At 39.3% G+C, this 26504-nt stretch overlaps 1 protein-coding gene across 1 annotated transcript; it reads left to right on the forward strand.

Moving 5' to 3' along the window:
• Nucleotides 1-988: 988 nt before the first annotated feature.
• slc9a8 (solute carrier family 9 member 8) lies at nucleotides 989-26504 on the forward strand. The gene is made up of 17 exons (XM_028583983.1): nucleotides 989-1316; nucleotides 2100-2281; nucleotides 6963-7043; nucleotides 8020-8078; nucleotides 12516-12599; nucleotides 13166-13267; nucleotides 13913-13947; nucleotides 14703-14846; nucleotides 20496-20634; nucleotides 20858-20963; nucleotides 21060-21176; nucleotides 21267-21349; nucleotides 21476-21587; nucleotides 22796-23016; nucleotides 23979-24125; nucleotides 25468-25601; nucleotides 26041-26504. Exons 1-16 carry the CDS (start codon nucleotides 1087-1089, stop codon nucleotides 25579-25581), a joined length of 1956 nt encoding a protein of 651 aa, XP_028439784.1. The 5' UTR covers nucleotides 989-1086; the 3' UTR covers nucleotides 25582-25601; nucleotides 26041-26504.

Consider the following 26504-nt stretch of genomic DNA (forward strand, 5'->3'; position numbering starts at 1 on the left):
AAAGTCCAAAATGACCATAAGCTAAATCAACAGTTTCAATAAAACAAAAACTGATCTCTTGTCATTTTAATTGGATTTATAGCATAAAGTTAGGATTTATTGCAGGGGTGTTATAGGCCACTGCAAGATCATCATACACTTATATTCGGTGGCCATTACAGCTTTCATAGCACTTCTACACTTTTGCAGTATATATATATATATATATATATATATATATATATATATATAGTGCTGCTCATAAGTATTCATACCCCATGTAAAGTTGACTAAAAAGAGGAATACAAAAATCTTGTTTTGGAAATTGATCTTAATGCTTTAATTAAAAAAATGAGGAAAAATCCAACATTTTAAGGTTAGCCTGGGAATTTAACATAGGCGTATGTATAATTATGGCCCCTGTATTTTAAGGAAGAACATTTATTATTTACAATACATTATTCATTCAAAAAAAAAATTGGTGTCCTTAAAAGGTTTTTCCTATTTTTTTAATTAAGGCATTAAGATCAATTTCCAAAAGATTATTTTTTTATTCCTCTTTTTAGTCAACTTTAGCATGGGTATGAATACTTATGAGCAGCACTGTATATATATATATATATATATATATATATATATATATATATATATATAATTTGCACCCATCTGATAATAATACTACTCATACCAAGTTGCATGTGTTTTACATCTGCGGGTAATTAATGCAAGTTACAATAAAACTACAGTATCCTTGAAACAGCAGGTGGACGGGTGACGCTACACTACAATGGCTTATGGGAAATCGAGTGCACCAGGGTTTACTGTGAACTATCGTCACTTTATTTATACTATTAAAAGTAGAATCTTATCCACTTTGACAGAAACATATATATTTGTTTGACAATGATTTTATCAAACTGCGTGCGTTTGTGTCTTTGCTAGACTCTCAGGTCATTTATGCAAAGTAAAGACTACAACTCCCTACAAAATACCTTTACCAGGAAGTGGAGTTATGATGTCAACAGATTCATTGAGCTGTGGACATGGAACTTCCAGTCTTTTTAATTACAAAACGTAGTTTTTGGGGTTAAATGCACTGGTTTGAGAATGCACGGTGTTAACCATAAAGTTGTGTTGCTGTCCTTTTTGCTGTTATTTGTTAATCCATGCGTGCCAGAGCAAGCCGAGAGGGAAAACTCGTTGGACCTGCATGAGAGAGATGATGACGGAGGGGATGTGCACCATGCTCAAGTTGAAAACCAGCAAACATTAGTAACAAATAAAAAAGAAGATGGACACGATTCAATCGGCCCACAGAAGGATGGACACTCTGTCAGGTTTGCGTGCTCTCACTTTGGAGTAACTTAGCCCAATATTGTAGCTAGCTAGCAATAGCTTGTTTTTAATGTTACGGTTTCCAATGTGACGTTACCGAAATCTAGCTAACGTTAACGAACAACTAAAGACACATTGCTAAATTAACCTACAACAGTACGTACAGAAAAATTGTACAAAATTAAACAAAAACCGGTGGTATAAAATGATAGCTTTTTGGCTTGACAGATATATAGCTAGCTATAAACAAAAGCCTGCCTAGATCACACTTTTCTAAGGCCCTTTCTTTTGAGTCTCTCTAGTGTAGTCAGGTGTTATAACACTTAGGATTAAAGTAAGTAACGTTCAGGTTCAAATGAAGTAACTTTAGTTGTAAAATGTACTGGTTTACACTAATTGCACCTCAATAATAATAATATTAAAGTTTAGGAGGGGTTAGGTCGGTGTATAAATAAGGGCTTTTATTTCCAACTGGGGTATCTCTGCTCTTCAATTTAACACTATATTGTTCAACAGAGCTTTAAAAAATAGATTAGGTTAGATTTATTGTCATAGAGGGAAAAATATTTCCACAGCCAGTACACAGAAACATACAAAATTACACACATAGCAATATAGACATAGCCACATACAGATATAGACCGTACATCCTCTCCATGAATGCTTAAAAAAAAAGTGATTTGAATGATTTGTGATGTATATGGAATCCAAAGCCATATCTTTATTGATCTATAGATCAATTGTATACATCACATCAACATGCTTTTTCTCCTGTCTCCTTCCAGCAAGTCCAATGACACCGATAACTACGGCAACGAGACCCTCCACTCTACAACACCTGCTGTCAAGCCGACGACCCCGGCACCCCCAACCGTCAAGCCCATTCTGCCTGTACAGACAGGGGTCAAGGCCCAGGAAGAAGAGCAGTCTAGCGGGCTGACCATATTCTTCAGCCTGCTGGTTATTGGTTGGTAGTCTCTCTGTTGCTGCATCGCTGAGTATGTGTAACTGTCAGCATGCTCACCGTTTTTATCCTCACGCACATTGTTTTACAAGAGAAATCTAGTCCTAGCCTAGTGTCCTTCTGAGCATACAGGATAGCAAGGAAGACGGAAATATATCCACAGTGGCAAATATGATCACTGTGGTTTACGCAATTTACATAACTTACACCTCATACAGCTAATAATGGAGGGAAAATACACAACCACTTTAGCAGTTCATTAAATCAGTGGATGGTGATTCAGCATGAAGGAAGTGGATAAAGCAAAGGATGTGGTTACATATCAATCAGGGATGTAGTGGAGGCTAAACGCACGTAAACGCCGTTTGCGCACCTCCCAAAATTCGGAAATAGCATTTACCCACCTCCAAAGTGCGTTTATCCACCTCTAAATTGCGTGTATCCACCTCTAGCATATAGTGCCTAAGCCGTTTTAAATTAAGCTTATGTCGTTTTAGTTTCAAATTGTTCTATATTAGTTTCATAAGTTGTTAAATCTAAGACGAAATATTTCATATTGCGCTGCATTACTGTCAGTGTTGACCAAAGATTTCTAATATAGGAAGAAGTTCCACTCCCTCGTTACTTCCGGCTTCTGAACTGGTTGCAGTTCCACCAGAGTTCCATATAGGAGGCGCTCACAGGCCAGTGCAGAATGAATGGGACTCTATGGAGCTATACCCCTCAAAACCCACTTTTCTCAGGATATAATTTTTTGTCTAGTAATTTGAATGTTGCATTCGAAAGAGGAGGCTAAGAAAATACACACTGCTGTGTGTTAGATTTTTTTAAAGTGGCTTTTTTGTTCTAAAAAGCCTTTTAAAATGTCAATGACGTCATACACATATACGGCCAGAGATACTGCTTTACGGCGAGCTCTGAGTTGCTTCCTTTGTTCTCTCGAGGCATCGACAACACAGCTGACAGGTTAGGCTCTCCCTGTCAATATACGTGCTAGAAAGAGGTTTGCTAATGTTTTAAAGACCACACCAAAATATTCACTCTGATATTCAGGTTCTGCTTCGGATGCCGTCAAACGGGATCTCCGATCTTAATCAGTCCTTCACTGACCAATCAGCATTCATTAGCAGAATGCTAGCGTGTTATGGGCTACAACGACTCACCCTGTAAGAAATCAAAAGGACATCAACTTTCGACCTATAACCCATGTTGATCTTGCAAAAACTACAATCAAATCTGAGGTTTCTCAACGACAATCAGGCGAAAGAGACACATTTAGCCGTCTAGCTCCATAGAGTCCCATTCATTTTGCACTGGACCGTGATCACCCCCAGTGGAACTCTGGTGGAACTGCAACCAAAATCCGGTACAATGGGGCTGGATAGGGAGTGGAACGGCTTTCCGTAGACCGGCTTTGGTGTTGACCAATCTCTTGCGGTGTTTGGTGTTTCAGCCCCCAACGTTGCCTTCCAGGCAGCGATGCCTGGAAGGCACTAGGATTAGGCAATGGTTAGGTGCCTTGAAGTCATGAAGTCAATGGTCGAAGCGTTGCCTTGAAGTCAACGCTTGGGGGCTTAATGCAGGCAAAAACATTTTTTTTTTTTTTCACTGGTCAATTTTGAGATTTTGGGCTATTTGTCTTCAGTAACATATATTCTTTCAGACTTGTGGTGAAAAAAGTAAAAAATACACATTTAGGTCTTTATTTTACTACACTTTCTCCTAAATTCAACAAAAGTTGGCGTTCTAAATCATCCCGCTGCTCCGCGATTGCTGTCTGCACCCTGTCATCTCATATACCGTTGGAAAGCTCTCTCTCTCTCCTCTACAATCCTGTGTAATGCTGTCGGATCCAAATATGGTCATTTACTTTTCATAAGCATCCAGTTGTGAAAGTAAAAGGGGGGATTTAACTCTAAATGCGCAATCTCATTGGCTGATGAACATTTCCGCGGTAGTTCAGAATGTCGAAAGAAATGCGTCAAACGGTCGAAAATCACCTCAGAGAAGACGAAAACAGTTGTTATTAGCAAGAAGACCCAGCAGGGGATTACAGCAGAGGATGAAATGCCTTCACATAGGACGTCGATGTGTCAACTATCATTCAGAAAACAGGAGATATCAGACAGCGGAGGTAATCAGACTGACTCTTTCTCTCTCTCTCTCTCTCTCTCTCTTCATAGCCTACATGTCATATATTAAATATGTAGGTGTCACATATATACTATTCTACTATAATTACTATAAAATACTAAACCAATCTGTAATTTTGGGATCCTAAAGTGGTTGTGAGTCCCTCAGATCCATGTTTAGCTGTCAGAAGAGCTGCTGTCCCCTCTCCTAGGAGAACTACCAGCTTCTTTTCTGGTGGTAACTTTTTTTGGTTATTTTTCCAAGGTGTAATTCTCTTAGTGAAGATACTTTTTCCCAGTGGAGGAGGAAGTGCACCTCTGTTGGTGGTCACTGAGCCTGTCTCTCTCTCTGACCTGTCTGTCTGACCCAGTTGGTGGTCACTGAGCCTGTGTTTAGTCAGGATCTGTCTCTTCTTTGTATCTCTGACAGTGTGAAGATAATGTGTCTAATAACAATTTAGTCTACTTTGATTGCTTTCTCCAATGTTCTAAATATTGGTCTTTTGAATGATCACCATAAGAAGCTCATCCCTGTGTATCACCGGATGTCCAGTGACAGTGCAGCATGGAGGCACTCAGAATGCCAACACATGCCTCAACTTGGTCATATAATAATAATAATAAATTTAATTTATATAGCGCTTTTCACAGACTCAAAGTCGCTTTACAGGGCAGGGTAAATTATAAAACCAGAACAAAACAAACAAAACAAGATTCAGGCACAGATGAAAAGGGAGGGGGGCGTGGGGCTAGGGATAGGCAGAGGTGAAGAGATGGGTCTTGAGGTGGGACTGGAAGATGGTGAGGGACTCAGAGGTGCGGATCTCTTGGGGGGGGAGTTCCAGAGCCTGGGAGCTGCTCTGGAGAATGCTCTGTCCCCAAAACTGCGGAGTTTTGACTTTTGGATGGAGAGGAGACCAGCTGAGGTGGATCTGAGGGACCCTGAGGGTTGGTACGGGGAGAGGAGGTCAGTGAGGTATGAGGGGGCCAGATGGTGGAGGGCTTAGTAGGTGAGGACCAGGATTTTGTTGGTGATCCGATGGACAAAACAAGACATTTGAGGACGTCATCCTGGGCTTTTGGGAAACAATGATCCACATTTTTCTGACATATTATAGACCAAACAACTAATCGATTAATCTTAAGCGAAAATATTTAACAGATTAATCGACTATGAAAATAATCCCAAATCCCTAAACCCTAATCATTATGTACAAGTGCATTGCATTGGAAGCCCTGGATATAAGCCTCCCTCTCTATCTCTCTTAAATATTGTTGTTCTATCTGTTTTGTCATTTAGTAAACTTTATAGATTACAACCATATTATTCCTTCTTGAGTCTCTTCAACAATAATTTAGATTAATGTATGAATTGAATAGTGATCGTGTGACCTATGATGAGGGAACAACCAGTGATATCCTTGGTAGTACCATCAAATGATAACCTATAGCGATGTCATCAGGATACACATACACCAGTAGGCAGTGGCCCACCGTACCGGGTGACCACGTCGTGGTCCACCGGATTTTATAGTTTACCCACCTCTTTTTTTACCACTACACCTCTGATATCAATACAGTATGTGTAAGTTCACAAAGAGCTTCTTCAGAAACATAGTATCCATTATGCACTTTAGCTCACTGAAGGTTAAGTCACAGGCTTACCACTGTAAGTGTACCAACAATTTGGCATAAATCATGCATAAGGTTACCAATTAGACTAATTCACTTTGTAGACACATAAGCATGTTACTTAGTCTTGAACCAAATGTTTAAGGTAGCAAATGTTTTATTGCTTGCAGGAAGCACAACATGCAGTCATTTGTCTTGTGAAGTAAATGCCATCTCATCAGTGGTTTGATTGAGATGGTATAGCTCAATAAATGAGAGGCCACCTCAGAGTAAAATAAAGAAAGTACACATTAGTTCTAAAAAGCACTTCTGGGAACCCATATTAACATTATGTACTTCTGCTGGCTTCAGTGTTGCATACACTGTGTCTTATGACTATCTCGTTTGCTGCACTGCATTTCTGCCATATGTATAAATTGCCGTTTACTTCATTATGGCCTTGGAGTTTGTCGTCATAATCGTGCTAATATGCGTATGCGCCGTTTCAGCACATTTATATGCATGGTTGTCTATCGTACTGTCACAACCTAATTTGATGTTTTAATTGTGGGCTATTATTTTTATTGTACAGTCTCAGAACTCTAATTTTAAATGTCAAGCAACTGCTTTGTTGGCATATTTATGTCAAGCAACTGTATTTGAACTTCATTTTTTTCCATAGACTAGTATGATGTGAATTAAAGTATCCATTTAGACTTTCAATAGGACATAAAGTTAGATATATATGCATTTTTATTCAGACATCCCTGTCCAGTCTACAGTAGTTTGTGTGAAGGAAAGCAGCCAGAGAAATGATCTTAACATTATATGATGTGGGGGCTATTTTGGGCTGATCTAAGTTGGTGTGACATGATGTTTGGGACATGGATGTATTTGTCCTAAATATTCATTCAGTGTTCTTTTCTCTCATCTCACCCCAGGTATCTGCATCATATTGGTGCACCTGCTTATCAAGTTCAAACTGCATTTTCTCCCAGAGAGTGTGGCTGTCGTGTCCCTTGGTGAGTACTTCTTGTGGAACATGTTACTCTCCCAGGTCTAGGAGTGTTCATTGTTTCTGTATTTAGATTTGATTTGAAAGTTGATGTCTGTTCTCATAATTTACATATTTTACTCCAGTCACTCTTCCTTGTGTTTTCTCTCTTGTACATATTGTATGTCATAGAAAATTCTTAAAATTATTGCCCATTTGTGTGTGTCCAGCTGTGGATTAAAACCACTGTAAGGATACAGTACTAAAATAATTTACGTCTAAGTCAAATGTGTGTCTTTTACAATGAGTAATGGCCAACCCAATGGTATCACTGGCAGCCTTATCCAAGATTTAGGAAGTACTTTGTTGTAAAAAGATTTATTTTAGTTCTTGTGGGAGGTCACTTTATGTTAACTCTACTTCCTATCCCTTTTTTACATATTTGTGCAGTTACACTCACTCAAACTCACAATCTGACTTGACCCTGAAGGCCTCTTCCTCTTTCCTGAGCTTCATGTGAGACAAAGCTTGTTGCTTACATATTAGGAAGGGCTGCTCTTCCTCCCCCATCCCTTCCTCTTTCTCAATTACCTATTGTGTGTTTTCCTCTTCGATCTGCCTGCATGTATCCGGGTCTTACACAATGCGTTGATGCTTTTGTTTCTTTTTCCATCTTATCTCTGTCTCTTTCCCTGCTCTTTATACATATTTGTGTTTTCCTCAAGCTTTTAATTAATGTTCTCCTGGGCTGTGTAACAAAGAGAAATGAAAGCCCAAGGGGACTTTCGCTATGACAAAACTACGACAGTAGCCCTTTTCACTCTTCATAGCTAATTTTTCCCTGAACTATGGTGGACATTTGCCAGGGTTCCGTTTGTTTTAACCACTAAAATAGCAAAATTCCCACTCTCTCATCTGTATTCTAGTTATATTGAAATATTCATATGAAGTAGTTAAATATTTAAACCGTGGTATTGTTTTTTGTTTCTCCTAAATCTCTCCAGGAATTCTAATGGGAGGCTTCATTAAGATCATTGAGTTCCAGGAACTGGCCAACTGGAAGGTATAGTTTCACTCTTGAACACACCCTGCTTCACAGCTCTTTGTGTCCACACTGCACTGGCTACAATTGTTGTTCTCGGTTAACACAGTTAATGGTGCTAAGTTTGGTTTAATTCATACAGCCACCTTCCTCCACCCACGACACACTTAAACAAACCCATGAACACATATGAAATGCATGACATAGTTGCTTCACAGCCATAAACGAAAGAGCTACACCCACTGCAATCGTGGTATTAACTGCAAAGAGTGTGGGGGGAAAAAAGGTCTGCATTGCTCTCAAGTGTTTGCTTATTGAAAACATAATGCATCACGCCTATAGTATATAACCACTTTGTCTAGGTCTTATATGACTCACTTATCCTACAGCAAATTCTCTGGGAACTCCCCACCCACCACCAACCCAATAAACAAGCATCTCTCCTCTCTGTGCTGTAGATTTCCATCTGTCTTTCTGTGCCATTCTTTTTGCTCAGTTATTCATTTCCTGGCCACTGTTTTTGTCACAACTCGCATCTCTCTATCTCCACTCTGTTACCTAGCCATAGTGAAGCACACCATTCTTTGCTATCTTTCCCCACTGTGTCCCTCCATTTTGCTCCTGGTTCTCACAGCCTTCAATTAACATTCCTTGTTCTCTGCCAGTGAATGAGATAAATTCACAAGAGATGTAGAGGGAGAGATGCAGAGTGAGGGAGAGGGGAGAAAAGAGGACAGGTTGTGTCAATGTTTCTTGCACACTGGGGCCCATTGTTTTTTAGCCTGGGGGCCCCTGGGTGTTGCTGAGTCATCGGCGTACTACTAGTAACCAGAGCCCCTTTCCCCAGTTTCCCCTGTCCTGTGAATCTCTAGACTGCTATCTCTGTGTATCACATTAAGCAGACCTGCTCATCTGTCCATATATAGTAGGCAGTGGCTTCATGACCTGTTATCACTACACAGCTTGATAAAAACAGTCTCAGCAGAGTGTAATGAAGTTACAATGTGATATGCAGCAGCTTCTTTGCAGGGGCATGGATATGCTAAGTGGTTTGTAAGTCTTTGGAGACTTCAAAAAACCCAGGCCTTGATGCAAATCCATTATGTCTGACCTATTTGTTTTTGAGAGAGCCCCTAAGAGCAGGATGCACCATATAACCTGTTCAGTGAGCAACACAGCCGGTGGCAAAACTGTGATTCTGTCAGCATTATTTTTTTCAACTGAAACTCTTGAAATTGTGCATACATCCATATTTTACCACCACAGTCAATGGAATGCATCTGTCTTTTTTCAATAACTAGCTCATTTTGCAGGTTTAAACTGGATGCGTCATCTTTTAATGCTGGCGCTATCTCTTCCAACTAGCATGTTTCTAAAGATGCCGCACTTGGCTAATCTAGCAAGCCTCCAGGGCTGCCCCACTAAACCACCAAGGGTGTACAACCCCCTCAGGCAGCAGCATCCTGTCATCACTAGCCTTTCACCACCAAACTGCTTTCTGTGCTTTTTGTTACCAACCCCTCTATCTCAAGTCCTCTCCCTACAATCCAGCATATAAAGAGAAGCTTTTCCCTTATGTGCTTTTCTGGGACTGTTCACTGCTTCTCCTTTTCTCTCATCTGCCCATCTCTCCCCTGTGCTCTGACACAGATTGAAGAAATAGCATACTGGTAAGATGTAACATGCAGCAGCAATTTGTCTCCTAGGCAAAGCACAGAGAGGGATACATAGGTGTGTATATTTGTATATACATCTACAGTGTACTCCAGATAATAATTTAGTTTTCTGTCTGTACTGTATTATGTTGCCTCAATCTCCTCAGTGGCTGCAGTGGTGTGTTTTAAGCCTCAAAGGGCAGCACATCCTTTTAATAGATCTTTCCCACGCTGGGGAAAGAGCGACACAGGGAGAACAGTTTTAATTGTGGTTTCAGGGGCCTTTTTCCCATGTGGTGATGTCACTGTGTCAAAGCCGGGCCTCCAGGGAGCCTGTACGCGAAGGTCTCTCCATCGTTCCTGCTCATATCTTTTCTGTTATCTCTGTTTCTGTGCTCCCTTCATCTTTGGCATTCATCTTTTCTCATTTAGTTCAAGCTCTGTCTCAGCACTTCCCTCTTCTATGCTCTCTGGTTTTATCCATTTCATCTTCCCTTCTCTTACAACATATATTTCTCCACTGTCCATGAATATCAGCATGCCTGAAATCTCATAATGCCTTCTCAGGTCACATCTTTACTCATGGTTTCAGGACTAGGTCAATCTAGTGCATTAAATTAGCATTAAATATCCTTAAATCTAGTGCAGAATCGATTACTTATAATTGAGTAATCATTTGAGTCATTCATTAAGCAAACATTCCAGACCAGAGATGTGATGGTTTGAACTTCTCAAATGTGATGATTTGCTGCTTTTTGTTTTATATTGATGTAAATTGACGAAATTGTATTGGACATTTTGTTAACTGAATGATTAATCAGTTAATCAAAAAAGTAATTAACAGATTAATTGACAATAATTGTATCCCTTAATTGCAGCCCTACTAATATTAGACTTTTATCAACAAATAATACGACGCACTAGCATGCTGACATCTGCTTATTTAAATGTATGTGTATATGCAGGTCTGTGTCTGCTTCACTCACTCCAGTAGACATCACTATATGTGGCAGGGAAACATGAGCATGCGTGCATACATGCAGGAGTACAGCTGCAGATGTCAGGTTGTAGTGCATGCATGGTATACCTTCTTGTGTCTCAGGTGTTAATATTCATTACTGACCTTTCATCTGTCCTGAAGGGTAAAGTTTGGCCAGAGATAAATGTCAAGAAAAGTAGTAATCTGGGAGCAGTCCTTGTTGGCCTAATTTTCCTGAAATTGAAATGAATAATGATACAAAGTAAGCTTGAGCATAGCCTTTTACTCCAGCATACATTCTGTATAAGCTATCCTCTATTCCTGACCTATTTGTTGCATCAGTAGTGTAGGTCAGTGTCGTCAAATCATACCATTAATTGGTGGTGTACCATTAGAGCCAAAGTTAACATCCTTACAGCCAAAAGTCGGTGCACGGTCTTTAAATAATGTGCTGTGGTATTGTCTCATCTCATTTTCCAATCCCATCATGCTTCTTTGGGTAATAGCCCTATTTAATTGGTTAGATGAGAAATAATTAATTCGGAAGATTATGAACTAGTCATGTCATCATGGTTTTGATAAATTGCCAGCACTGTCCTTCCTTTTGAATAGTTAATTAAAACTTAGCATTATATGTCAAATAATGGGTAATTGTAGATTAAAATTATGCCTGTCAGAGGAAAGTAAATCATGCTCACCTCTCAGCAGTTATTAATTGCTAACCTATAGCAAATCATATCTCTGTAATATTTAGAGAAAAAAATAGATACTTTTTAGGAAGTAATTGTCTTCATGTCCATCTTCTTGTGGGGTTATTGGGGTCGAGAGTCAGCTCTACCAGCTGTCAAAAATGGCTCCTATAATACAATGAAAGATATTGTTGATTGGATGGAGTAAATATGGGCTTGCCCTCTTCTATCTTCCTGACAGACACGACTGCAGGGTCAACCACGGCCCAGAAATAGGTCTTCCCTATGAACATTCATTAGTGCATACCGTATAATGACTTTTACATTACTAACCTAGATTATGCACAGAAAACACACACGCACGCACGAACGAACACACACGAACACACACGAACACATGGCACATCATGCACAGACACATTGGCAGCCAGAGCGTAATGCATGGCCACATGATGCCTACGCCTGATCTTGGAGGCTGGCCCATTTAGCTGTGAACCAACAATGATTTCATTATTGTGTGTGTGTGTGTCTGTGTGTGTGTCTGTGTGTGTGTCTGTGTGTGTGTGTCTGTGTGTGTGTGTCTGTGTGTGTGTGTCCGTGTGTCCGTCGGTCTGTCACAGCTTAGACATGGCCTCCCTCATCACCCTTTCCCTTCCTTATGTCTACAAATTTAGTCAGCTGATGATCACTGAACCGGCCTTCATCAGTCAGATGAATAGTCGGCAATACTTGAGGATTGTGTAATAACCACAAGCATGTGTGTTGTCATTCAGTCACACAAGCATAATTAGATATATAACATATGTGATGGCACTGATTAGCTTTAGCATCAAGATGGTAAAACATGACAGAATGTGTATCAAACTAAATAATCACTTTGGAAATAAGTAATTTGTTCAATTTGCATATTTCCTGTTGATTGTACTTTGTAATTTAATCATTCTGAAGGATTTCTGAATGTTCTCGCAGCTCCCAGCTTGTTGGACTTGGCATTTTTTCCTTTACCACTACAATTTGTTACAATTAGTCAGTGTGCAACTGCAAGCCAAGGTTAGAATCACTTGTCTGTTACCTGACCACTGCTACTGTTTTACTGTCGATTGAATGTAACTGTTTCTCTGTCCTACTCTAAAAGGAGGAGGAAATGTTCCGACCCAACATGTTCTTCCTTTTGCTCCTGCCTCCCATCATCTTTGAATCTGGATACTCTTTACACAAGGTATGGCAGAGTGTGTGCATGATTCTGAATTTGCATGGCTCAAGATGTAAAATAAGGATTGACAATTGAATGTGATGCATGTAAAAAATAAGTTATATTTTTTTAGTCCAAATCAACAGTTTACAGTTGTAACAAGTAAAGTAACAATATCCAAATGTGCAGAGCAAGTTCATAACAACATCTTTACAATATGCAGTAAATTAAGACAATAAAAGAACTTTTTAAGTTTGCTCAGACTTGCTATGACATGAAAGCATTATAGCATAAGCAGTTCTTCTTTCTGTCAGTTATGTTTTTTCTGTATTGTAACAATTGTTATATATTATCATAACTTGGCACATTCAAAAAGGTGGCTCATAACATTTTATCAGTTATTTGATTAGATGATTTATAGATACATGTCTGCTCCATTTCTTAGAGCAAAATGATGCCTATTTTCTCTGTACCTGTACTGTGCTCTACTTTTCATTTTAATGCTTGCTACATGTTATGTAACACAATGTAACTTTAAATGTCATGCTACTAAACCCCATGAATACTTAAGCGGTGTGTTCATGTATGTTCAGGGTAACTTCTTCCAGAACATTGGCTCCATTACTCTCTTTGCTGTGATTGGCACAACTATCTCTGCCTTCATAGTCGGAGGAGGTATCTATTTCCTTGGGCAGGTGAGGATTGTTGTAGTATCTCTCAATAACTCTGGCATTGCCAGGGCCTGTTCAGAAAAGCAGTGTGAATTTGTTTACATGTCACAATTAAATAGTTCCTCTTTGACTTTCCTGGAATAGCTTGTTAAATTTTTTTACGATTGCTATGACAATTTTTTTCAAAACTTGTAACAACTTTTCTAAACTCGTAACACAGTTAGCACAACATAAATCTGTGTAGGCTATACAGTTAACACAAAATGCATACAGTTAACACACATTTAAAAAGCTTGAACTTCTTTTATACACAAGCTCAACCAAGACCAAAACATGTGTTAGTGTTTTGGAAGAATTATTAGATTTTGAGACATGTTTGCATTGTTTTGGTGGACATAGTGTATTGTGTTAGTGAATTATTGTATTTTGAAAATTAGTGTTAGTTTAGTTTTCAATGTGTGATTTTGAGCATGAAATTAACTGTTTTTTGAATTGTGTGTTGTAGGTGTGCTGGTGCGTTAAGAGTTAAGAAAGTTGTTAAAAGTGTAGGCCTCCATTATCTCTTAATCGTTCAGAATATTTCTTGCACTACGGATGTCGACAACTAGATCTCTGTGTTGCAACTCTTAACAATGTGTGTGTCTGTGTCTTGGTATGTTTTTTTCTCAGGCTGATGTAATTTATAAGATGTCTATGACTGATAGGTGAGTACGAGTGTTCCACTCTAAGTAGCATAGAAAAACACTGTCCAAAATGATTTATAGGGAAATTGGATATTAGCATATCATAATAATAACATCACCCACTGACCCCTTCAGTTCACCTTAAGAACCAAGCCCTCTGAAACATAATAGTTGAACTATTAGTGAGTTCCAGACAGTAGGATAATCCAGCCGACAGAGATGCTCTGAAAAAACTTCATTGTTTTAGTTTGTTTATTTACTTGCACAAGTTACACAACACACACACAAACTAATTAATTGAAGAAGTGAAAAAGATTGTGCCTTTTGATAAAAACAACTCAACAAAAAAACTATACAGTTCATTAAAAAAAACAAATTTTGTTTCATAGTGCTTTCCTAGACTTTTTTTTTTTTTTTTTTTTTTTTTTTTTTACAAAATCATTGCAGGTGTGGTCTATTTACACTGGCTGTCATAACTCTTGAATGCATTGTGAACTCTTAGCCAAATTAAGATGAGCCCTAATATTCTGGGACAGGATGTTTTATATTCTTAAAAAATTGTGGCAATTGTTAAAGTGACAATTTGTATGATTAGGCCACCTTAGCGAACACGTGCTTCCTTGTTTGTGACAGATTTCTTTTCTGCCTCCCTTTGACCTACATACCCAAATTAGCTATGCTGTGTCCCTTTGTTGCCCATTTGTGTTAGTTTCTTATTTCTCCCAAGTATGTTTATGGCTGTAAAAGTGTCTAAATTTTCACTCTACTTGCTGTAGCTTTGCCTTTGGCTCACTGATCTCCGCTGTAGACCCTGTAGCTACCATCGCCATCTTTAACGCCCTCAACGTGGACCCGGTCCTCAACATGCTGGTGTTCGGTGAGAGCATCCTTAACGACGCCGTCTCCATTGTCCTCACAAAGTAAGAGTCTCTATCCACTCCCTTGGGGCTAGTTTATCCTCCGCGGGACAACATTGGCACATTTACCCATGAATGATGCTTACACAGGTTTTCACCCACCAGCCACTCAAAGAACGATGTGCACAAAGTCTGTAGATGCTATAAAAAAGGCTTAAACATATAGTACAGCTGCTGTCTAAAATTTTGCATACACAGAGACACACACACAATCATGCTTACATGCACACTCTGACTGACGTCTCTAATAGATTTCATTTTGTGGAAGAAGGCATCAGTGACGCCAATATACTTTCTCTATACTCTGTTCTAAAAATTAGACAAACATTGTATTTACAATTCGGTTTACCTTTCTGTAACTCAAAACTTCCCTAACGCAGTCTCTCAGAATTACTTGGAGCCAAAATCAATTCTTAATGATTAAGACATATGGCCATGGTTTTCAGTATTTTTCTTATCTTAATTTCCTCACCTGCTGCCACACACACACACACACACACACACGAACCAATAACCAAAGTGCTGTACAATCAAAAATAATGAAAACATAAAAAGAACACAGTAAAATCACGGATTCCGGTTTGGATCATGTAGTGACAAGACGTGCCAACGAGAAGCTCCTAATACTTTGGATTTAACTGCGATAAAAACTCTCTAATATACGTACTGGCGTCGAGTTAACAGTTTCAGTTGGTTTATTTTTTCTCATTTATTACCGAAATTGCACGTTCGGAACATGCCGAGCTCTCAAAAGACCAGAGGAGATACAGAGCCGAAGAAACCAATGCTGAGTAGCAAAGTGGCTAATATGGCGTCGGCTACAGCTAGCAGCGAACTCGCTGCGATGCTAACAGCAGAAATGGAAAAACAACGCGAAAATCTCAAAGAAGACATGGCTACACTCATTCAAGCATCTCTGGCACCTATCCAGTCATCTATAGCTAGCTTTCGGGAAATGGTGGATACACTGGGACAAAGAGTTACATCTGTGGAGATCACTGCAGGCGAGAACTTTGAAGCCCTCTCTAAAGTGGAGAAAGCCGTCTCTGAACTACAGGCGGTGAATGCTACACTGGTAGACCCATCGACGACTTGGAGAACTTCTCGGAGGGCAAACCTCCGTTATAATAAATGTGCCAGAGGGCAGTGAACCCAACGGTGATATGGTAACTTTCGTCTCTACGCTGTTGAAGGACATGATGGGGAACCAGGTGTTTGCCACCCCGCCCGAACTGGACCGGGCGCACCGCGCTCTACTGCAGAAACCCAAAGATGGGCAGCCACCTCGAGCCATCATCGTTGCTTTCCATAAATATCAAGACCGGGAGAAGGCACTACGCTGGGCTAGACAGAATGAGATGCAGTATAAGGGACATGCACTAAGACTATATCCTGACCTCAGTGCTAACCTCTCTAAGAAACGTACAGCCTACAAGAACGTCAAATCAGCCCTGTATCAGAAGGGAATCCAATTCAGGCTTCTCTACCCAGCGCGCCTACTAGTGTCTTATGGAGGGGATACACTGATGTTTGAGACACCGTCGGAGGCTGAGGCGTTTTACACTCGTAGTATTGAGAGGAAGGCCGGCATCTCTGCTGGTCCTGAACATGAGGACTAACTGAACGCTGGCTATTCAATGACGCCGGGTAAAGTAACAGTCATAGCTAACGCAGTGTCGCCTACAGTAATTCTTGATTTGCTACGTTGTTATGTATGATTAACCCTGGGTGTTTTAAGACATTCAGATTTGTTATTCTATTAGGGCATGTTCACGTGTTATTACATAGGGCTGAATACTGGAGCTTGATTTATGTTCAGAGTTTGTTTGTTCCATTTTAGTCAGGAGCTCTCAAAAGCAAAGTTTAGGAGATTAAGGTGAATTGTTGGAAGTGTTCAGAAGGGGGACGAATCCTGCGTGCTGCCAGTTTGGCAGAGAAAGGGAATGTTTTGGGGATGTGGGGGCTAACGACTGGACCTTTTTTTCTTTTCTATATTTACTGTAAACTTTTTGGGTTTCATTATATGCTGTCTGTTGAGGGAGGTAGGCGTGACGTGTGCATGGTTATGAACAAAACGAGTCATGCACACTGTATTCATAACTTTATTGTGTAGCTATGACTAACAATTTAAAGGGTAGGTGTGGGGGGTCAGCGATCAGGTTTGTATCATGGAACGTTAAAGGGCTCAACAGTCCAGTAAAGAGATCTAAAATATTTACCCACCTTAAGAATTTAAAATCTGATATTATATTCCTTCAGGAAACCCACCTACGTAAATCTGATCAACTACGTTTAAAAAGGCAGTGGGTGGGACAAATCTTTCACTCTAGCTTTAATTCTAAAGCAAGAGGGACAGCAATACTAATACACAAGAGAATTCAGTTTACCTCATCTGGTGCTATATCTGATCCACAAGGCCGCTATGTTATTGTCCCCGGACGGATTCTCCAGACACCGCTTATACTAGTGAACTTGTACGCTCCTAACTGGGATGATGTGGGGTTTGTGCAACAACTTGTCGGTAAATTGCCAGATCTAAATTATCATTTTTTGATTTTAGGGGGTGACTTTAACTGTGTCATAGACCCCAACTTAGACAGATCCAACCCTAAAGTACATACCCTTTCAAAAATGGCCAGTACATTTTCAAGATTTTTCGATCATGCAGCATGTGTGGATCCCTGGCGCTTTTTGAATCCTCAGTGTAAGACCTTTTCTTTTTATTCTAACGTCCATCACTCGTACTCAAGAATTGATTACTTTTTTATTGATAAAAAACTGATGGGCTTCTTGGAGAAGGTTGAATACGGCGGCATCGTAGAATCAGACCACGCCCCCATACTTATGGATCTCTCTTTCGATCACAACTACACTGGTCGTCCTCAGTGGCACTTTAATGCTACATTACTGTCAGATGGGAAGTTCTGCAATTTAATCTCTGTAGCCATCAGCAGGTTTTTGGAAACTAATAAGTCAGACTCAGTTTCTCCGTCATTACTTTGGGAAACATTTAAAGTGGTTATTAGAGGGGAAATAATAGCATATTCGGCCTACCAGAATAGAGAAAGAAAAAAAAAAAAGACAACCGTTAATAGATTTGATATTTGATCTAGATATGAAGTGTTCCACATCTCCAAGCCCATCACTCTATAAAGAAAGAATTGACCTCCAAACTCAATATAATTTACTTTCTACTTCGGAAACAGAGCAACTTATTATGCGTTCGCGTGGGATGTTTTATGAACATGGTGAAAAGGCGGGCCGGCTTTTAGCTCATCGACTAAAATCTAAATCGACATCACAACATATTTCTCAAATCGAAGATACGACAGGAAAACTGACTACAGATCCTCTCAAAATAAATGATATTTTTAAAGACTACTATTTTGATTTGTATAATTCAGAATCACTTAAAGACGCATCAGTCTTTGTGAATTTCTTTGATAAAATACGAGTTCCTACCCTCTCTGATGGCCAAAAAGAGCAATTAGATCAACCGCTAAGCCTTGAAGAAGTTGCCTTTGCCATCTCTTCAATGCAAAATGGGAAGGCCCCAGGGCCCGATGGCTTCCCTATTGATTTTTATAAGAAATCTTCTGGTCAACTAGCCCCCCTGTTATTAGATATGTTTAACCATTCCTTGTCCCAAGGTAAATTACCTGGATCCCTTACCGAAGCATCTATTACACTTTTGCTGAAACCTGGTAGGGACGCATTTAAATGTGGTTCATACCGACCTGTATCACTGTTAAATTCTGATGTTAAAATACTTTTGAAACTGTTAGCGATGCAATTGGAGGCACCCTTGTCATGCCTGATTTCAACCGACCAGACAGGTTTCATTAGAGGGCGTTACTTATTTTCTAATGTGCGACGTCTTTTAAATGTACTTTACAGTCCTTCACCTAATGTTGTACCAGAAGTTGTGGTGTCGTTAGACGCGGAAAAAGCTTTTGACCGTGTAGAATGGGATTACCTTTTCTTTATGTGCAAGAAAAAGGAAAAAGTCATATCTGTAACGATGTGTCTGTTCATAATCTGTATTTCTCAATAAAAAGAGGGTTTAAAAAAATAAAAACGCAGTAAAATCACAAAAAACAGTTTAAACAGCTACACCCCCATGGTTTCAAATTTATAGGATGCTAAATGTGAATTCCAAAAGCTGGGACTTAGTGGTGATCTGACAAATGTGGAGGGCATTCACAGATGAGGATTTTTGTTGGAATGTTTTCATAGTATCTGTGTCCTACCAGAAACTTCCAGTAATGGGAGGGGGGGGGAGAGTTCTTTTGCTGCCTATATGTTTTGCTGCCCATATGTTTAAGTACAAGTGTCATGGAATCTACTGTAGTCATAGGGGACCGTCTACTTAGAGTATCACTCTTTGGGAATTGTTTGAGCATTGTCCTGTATCAACAAACAGGACACGCCAACACAAATTCTTGACAGACAAGTTTGACAGAAACAGCGTTGGCAGAAGTCCCTTGTTTGTCTGCATTACCGTCATCCTATCTGCAGTCTTTGCACTGACTTGATTCCTGCCTTATCTCTCTTACTCACAACCAGCTAAATGTGCAAAGTGATCTCAAGTGTCTGCATGCCCCCGTAGAGTAAATGAACGCATGAATAATGGATAGGCTGAACAGGCCTGGCGGTTTGCTTGTTGTTAGCACCTCTCAGACTGGCTTTCTTAGAAAGCTACTTACTACAGTTTGGCCCAGTAGTTTATTACAGCCAAGCAGCTAATGCCTTTGCTTGGGAGGTTGTTAATAAGCATTACAATCTGATTATTAATTGCACTGTGTTGCCTGGCTGTTTGTCTGGAATACTGTTATTATAAAAACGATTTAAATTAGAGCCCGACTGATAAAGGATTTTTAAGGCCGATACCGATACAGATATTTGGTGATTTAAAAATCCCATATTCCGAAATATCGGCCAATATATATTTAAAAAAAAATAATAATCAAGAAACTCGTAACAAAAACTAACAGATTTCCCTAACATTAGTTATTTGTAGTTATTTATGAGTCCTCACTAAAGTAATATGATAATGCAGTTTAAAAATAAACTTGTTTGTTTTATTGTCACCACAGAACAGAGGAACGTCAAAATATATTAAATAAATAAAATGTATAAAAATACAAACTTAAAATATGAATAAATACATAATGCTGTAAATTTAGTCTATTTATAAAACCTACAGAATGCAATTTATTTGGGATGCACACATGATGATAAATTCTTTTCCCTCAACTAAGTTTAAGTCCAAAGAACCAATCAAGTGAGAGAATTTGGTAGCTCACATGTTTTTTGCATCAATGTTTTAAGTGTCAATGCGTCTAGGTGTGCCAAAACTCACGCTACTCTTTTAAGATGCACATTTGACATTCAAAAACAAATTATTGTTGCCAGTTGTCACAATAATTTCCTGTTAAGTCACTGGGGTAATACAATACAGCTGACCTCTGTTTAGCGAACAGAAGTTTGATGGCAGGATTACAACTCTGCACGCACTCTAATTTTGTGAATTTTAAGATTCATTGGTGGAGTTTTTCTGCCATCTAGGGTCAGATAGAGGTATTACAACACAGGATATGTAAATGTAAAATTGTGGCTTAATTTGTCTTTTTTTCTTCTTTTGTCTTTCAGCACGGCGGAGGGCTTTTCCCGCTCAGACAACTCGATGGTAACAGGATGGGAGACGTTTTGGCAAGCAATGGGTTATTTCCTTAAAATGTTTTTTGGTTCTGCTGCTCTGGGAACCCTCACCGGACTCATATCGGCTCTTGTATCCGGACTAATTGTGTGTGTGTGTGTGTGTGTGTGTGTGTGTGTGTGTGTGTGTGTGTGTGTGTGTGTGTGTGTGTGTGTGTGTGTGTGTGTGTGTGTGTGTGTGTGTGTGTGTGTGTGTGTGTGTGTGTGTGTGTGTGTGTGTGTGTGTGTGTGTGTGTGTGAACTTTAAACTCCTATGTGTTTGTCATCTTATTTAAATTCCCTAACTCACTGATTAGTTTCTAAAACACTTTGATCTGAGGAAGACTCCTTCACTGGAGTTTGGTATGATGATCATCTTTGCGTACCTGCCCTATGGCCTGGCAGAAGGCATCAAACTGTCTGGTGGGTACACTTCTACACAGGCACATACTCATTGATGCATTACTTCTATAGGACTTTTTTTTTTTTTTTTATGCCATTCTTTCTCTTCACCTACAGGAATAATGTCCATCCTCTTTGCGGGAATTGTGATGTCACACTACACCCATCACAACTTGTCTCCTGTCACCCAGATCCTCATGCAGCAGACACTGCGCACAATGGCCTTCATGTGTGGTCGGTGAATCCCATCTTCTTTTCCTTTTTGTTTTTTACTTAACAATCAATTCTCAACAAACTTTTTTTTTTTTTTTTTTTTCTCTCCAGAGACATGTGTGTTTGCCTTCCTTGGTCTCTCCATCTTCAGCTTCCCTCATAAGTTTGAATTATCTTTCGTGATCTGGTGCATAGTAAGGGCTCTTGCACTTTTTTTTTTAAATGTTATCTGAATGTCCATTTAACTCATGGTGATCATGATCATTCCCATTTTTTTCCCCCCATGATTGTCAGTGTGACCGCTGTTGTTCTCTCCGTAGGTCCTGGTTCTTCTCGGCCGTGCAGTAAACATCTTCCCTCTGACGTTCCTGCTGAACTTTTTCAGAGACCACAAGATCACACCCAAAATGATGTTCATCATGTGGTTTAGTGGTGAGATGATAGAGTGAACCCTTTGGGCCGATCTCTTGCGCAGGAGCGTTTAGGGCGTTTAGTTTAACGGCAATCAGAGTGTCCTCTCCCATTCCCTTTATAAGCCAGGCGCGTTTGTACCTTGGCACATTGCTATTATAATGGTGGATTTGCTAAGCAGGAAGGAGAGATTTTCAGCAGAAGAAACTGATCTGCTCGTGCGTTAAGTCAAAGCACCAGTAACCATAACATGTAATACAAAATATATAGATATACACAATAATACTATTTTACATTGTAATATTTTTATTTTTAATCTTTTGTGTGTTTGTGTGTGTGTGTAACAAGATTAGTGTGCATGCCCATTTTACTAACGTGCTGTTAAAATAACGAATGAAATTCTGCATTATTGACTTTATATCAGGTTTTTGTTGTTCAATGGCACGATCACTTTACGCTGTCTCAAGATAGCAATACGCCAAGAATTCACCTGAATACACCTCCCTGTAAGACCAGCACGCCCATGGGCGCAAAGTTGGGCGCAGGTGCATTTGCTATTTAAACGACGTGGGCGCGGGATGGGAAAATTGACTTTTGTCATTGTCTTTAACTAGAAAAGACACTTGACACGGGTGCAAGACAGGGCCCTAATTCTGATGTATCACAAGAATGTCTGGCAGTCAGCTCTTTGCTAGTGTCCAAGCCTTGATCATTGCCCTAACATAGTGTGCATGTCTTTGAGAGCTGGTCGATTTAATTGATAAGCCAATTGGCAGGAAATTAAACTGTTTTGATAATTGATTGTTTTTTTGTTGTTGTCATTTAGCAAGTAAACCTTCTCTGATTCCAGCTTCTCAAATGTGAAAATGTCCTGCTTTTCTATGTCATAATGTATGATAGTAAACGGACTTGTCTACATTTTGGGACATTGGTTAAATGAGCATTTTTCACTATTTTCTGACATTTTATGGACAAAACGATTAATCAGTCAACAGAAAAAAAAAACCGGCAGATTCATCCGTAATTAAATAAATTGCTATTTGCATATATTTTAAAAAACAAGCAATTAAAATATATTTAGCATGTCCAGATTTAAGTTTACATTATATAAGTAAATGTACATTTTAATAATATTTACAATGTTTATACGGATAAACATTTTCAAGTACGTGTGTTCTCATGTAGCCATTTCATAGTCCCATTCCTTCGTCTTTTTCTTTGTCTGGTAGGTTTGCGAGGTGCTATCCCCTACGCGTTGAGCCTTCATCTGGGCCTGGAGCCCATTGAGAAACGTCAGCTAATCGGTACCACCACCATCATCATTGTTCTCTTTACCATCCTCCTCATGGGCGGCGGGACCATGCCACTCATTCGCATCATGGACATTGAGGAAAGCCAGTCGAGGCGTAAGAGCAAGAAAGACATCAATCTCAGCAAGACAGAGAAAATGGTAATGTTTGAAAGCGCTTTGATTCCACTCCGATCTGTAGACACTTGCACAGCGAGCTTGTTGGCTGCATTGGTAATAGCTGCGCCATCCTCTCGTCTGCCTTCATATCCTTACTGTTCTCTTTAGAGGGAAAATCATCAAAGGGTTGGTTGTGGTTTGTGTGAAGGGCACTGAATCAGCAGGGAGCAAACCGCTCTCATCACAGAGATGCACACAAAACTTTGAAAAGCACAAATAAACCCTAACTGACATTAATACATTTCCCAGATACACCAGAATATAAAAGCTATTGGGTTTAATATTTCAGTTGACTCTGTTAGCTTGAACTCTGGATAATGGGTCTTTCTTTTGAAGTACATCCTACCATTGAAGTCACTGGCGGCATGTGGTGCTGTGTTTGCATGACTTTTCTATTCAGTATTTGAAGTCTTCCAAAGCTTAGTGTTAGGGCTGCGTGATATGAGGACGATATCTAATTGCGATGCTTTTGACTGATATTGCAATTGCGATATGATTCACGATATTGGAGGGAATGATATTTTTTGTATCATTATTCTCATTTTCATTGAAAAATATTCAAATGATTATAGTGGGATTTTTGCGAGGATCTGTCCATATTGCGATTTGGATAAAATTGTGATTGATTGTGCAGCCCTACTTGGTGTTAAACCCCGGACTACCAACAACTAGACCACCTCCATTTTTCCTCACGGCTCTCATGGCCTCTTTGATGTCATTCCCTCTCTTTGTTCTCTCTGCTCTTTCCCCCACATCTCTGGTCATTCTGTGTGTGACCTCGACTCGAACCCCTCCTTGCTCTCCTGTAACTTTGACTTTTCCCTGCACTGACCTTCCTCTCCTCCATCTCTTTCACCCCTGCCTCATTTGTTGGTCCCTCTCCTTTCAGCTCTTTGTATCTATTGATCTGACTGCCCCTCTCTTTGCTCCTCCTTTCTCTCCAGGGTAATACCATTGAGTCAGAGCACCTATCAGAACTAACAGAGGAGGAGTACGAGGCTCATATCTACCAGAGACAAGATCTGAAGGGCTTTATGTGGCTTGACGCTAAATACCTTAACCCCTTCTTCACTCGCAGGCTCACCCAAGAGGTAAGAGACGGAGACAGAAATTATCTAAGTCACCTGGGCCTTAGTCACAATCCCTTAAACATATTTGTAATGTTAATGTTTTTAAAGGTTTTTCCTTTTTTAAAAAGCACAAAATATGGGAACAGGGAATGTTGATTTCTAAATATCCTTTGCACCTAATATATCACTGCTGACTCGACCACTGTGGCAGGGGACAATGCATCTGAAATGTAACGTCTGGGAAAAGCAGGTGTAAAAGTTTGGTGGCAAGGTAAAGTTATGTACCGTGATGACATGTTCGAGGGTGTACTGGTCACAAACCACAGTGAGAGCCTGTCGTCTGCAGCCTTTTTCAGCTCACTGAGGCGGTTTCTACTATTCTTCCCTGTAATATTAAAAACAGATTGGCTGACCCATATGTCCATGTAACGCTACCTCTTTGCTCATTGAAATGCTTTTTTTTTTTTTTTTTTTTTTTGTGGTGTTGTAGTTTTTTCTTTCGATAGTCCAAATATAATTCGCTGTATATGATGTACAGATTATTATTACTCTGTTGCTTTTTATTCAATTTGAATACATTTATTTACTTTAATTACTTTTGTGACTCTGCATTTCATTGTACTTTAATGTCATGATATAGGTCTTAAATTTCATTCATAAAGGTCTTAAAAAGTCTTACATTTGATTTGTTGAAACCTGCAGAAACCCTGCTAAAAGCACAGACTATGTCCATATCTGATAAATTAGACCTGTTTTTACTCTTCAGAATGGCACAGCTAATGAAGCTCTGCTTACTTGGTGACACATTGCATGTCCTAATACTTATTCAATAATAATAATAATAATAATAATTATTATTATTATTATTATTATTATTATTATTATTATTTAGTGTAGGCTAAGTAAATATCCCCCATAGTTTGTTGTTTTGCAACTTTAAGAAATATATTGTAGTCACCTCTGTTCATTTCCTATCGCTGCCTTAAGGAAATGGTGATTGTCAAACCTCTGCTGAAGGGTACACACTGTATACCATAATAATAATCCATTACATATCACCTCCTTGTGTAGCAGCCCGTGTAATTATTATTATTTATAGTAATTCCCTCCCAAATTGCTGGTGCACAAGTCATACATTATAAAACAAAGGCATGGGGAAAAATTTCAAACTCAGCCAAACATATACCAACAAGATATTTTATGTAAAATCACCTTCTCTCAGAGAAAGCTTCATCAAATTGGATTTTGGCCAGGGCATTTATTTATGTGTTCATAGTTTTATATAGTCAATGTTTCCGTTTGTTCATTTATTCTTGAATGTGAGCTGATGTGCCGATTTGTGTGTTTAATGTGTCTCTCACAGGACTTGTTACATGGCCGAATCCAAATGAAGACCCTGACCAACAAGTGGTACGAAGAAGTTCGCCAGGGACCCTCAGGCTCTGAGGATGACGATGATGAAGCAGAACTTCTGTGAACTGAACAAACGCTTTGTGTGTAAGCCCTCTTTTCAGTGTCAGTCACATGCACTTCTTGTTAGTTCACCTGCCACCAACTTTATGTGACAGAGAAGTCTCAGTCAGTGCCCACAGAGCATTTGTAGTACACAGTGTGCTGGCATGTGTCAAATCACAGTGGAGTGCCAGTACAAATAATAGGTACATTTTCTATGTGATGCAATACTCCAAGCACCTTTTCAATTTTTCTCTTCACTTTTGTATGTGTTTGTCTTTATGTGGCACTAAGTTTTACTTTAAGTCAGGGGAAGGATGGAACATAATGTCGCTATAGGCTCGATTTTTAAAGAGGGATTTGTAATACGCCACAGGTTGCTGCTTTGAATAGCTTCCTGTTAAACCAAATTTAATTCTCTCTGGGTCTTCACATTTTGTATGAATGAATGATTCTGACTGTTGACTCATATATTCATACACAGGTAATGAAGAGAAAGTACCAGAAGTGATGCAAGAGCTCCAGCAAAGAAGCAAACAAAGAGAATTGCAGGAAAGAGTTAAAGCTAATGAAATGCCTTGGGTAAAACTAATAACTTTCAAAACTTTAAACATCTAGCTTACAGGAGGATAGTTACGCTCCAGGAAATTGGAAATGGCCTTCATTTGGTTTCCCTAAATTAACTTTTCTGTGTTTGTCAGTCTCTGGCACGCCACTATGTAAAGTAAAACTTGGAATGTTGCTTTTGTGATTATTTTTTTTTTTTCCACTATGAATTTCTAATGAAGATAGGCACCAATGAATGTGTGGGTAAATGGAAATAATGTTTTGTGAATGTAATCTATTTTGTTCTATTTATTTATGAAATGTTTGTGGGATCAAGGGTTTTATACAAGCTGAGCTGCTGAATTATAGAAAACAAATCTATAATAAAACGTATTGACATTT

Source organism: Perca flavescens, chromosome 7 (assembly GCF_004354835.1).
Source record: "Perca flavescens isolate YP-PL-M2 chromosome 7, PFLA_1.0, whole genome shotgun sequence".
NCBI lineage: Eukaryota > Metazoa > Chordata > Actinopteri > Perciformes > Percidae > Perca > Perca flavescens.

What these genes read in the sequence shown, in the direction of transcription:
- slc9a8 (XM_028583983.1), top strand. Translation starts at nt 1,087, where the DNA reads ATGCACGGTGTTAACCATAAAGTTGTGTTGCTGTCCTTTTTGCTGTTA. An exon ending in CACAATGGCCTTCATGTGTG is followed by an intron (nt 21,177 to 21,266) that starts GTCGGTGAATCC and finishes TTTTCTCTCCAG; the next exon opens with AGACATGTGTGTTTGCCTTC. An exon ending in GTTCATCATGTGGTTTAGTG is followed by an intron (nt 21,588 to 22,795) that starts GTGAGATGATAG and finishes TTTGTCTGGTAG; the next exon opens with GTTTGCGAGGTGCTATCCCC.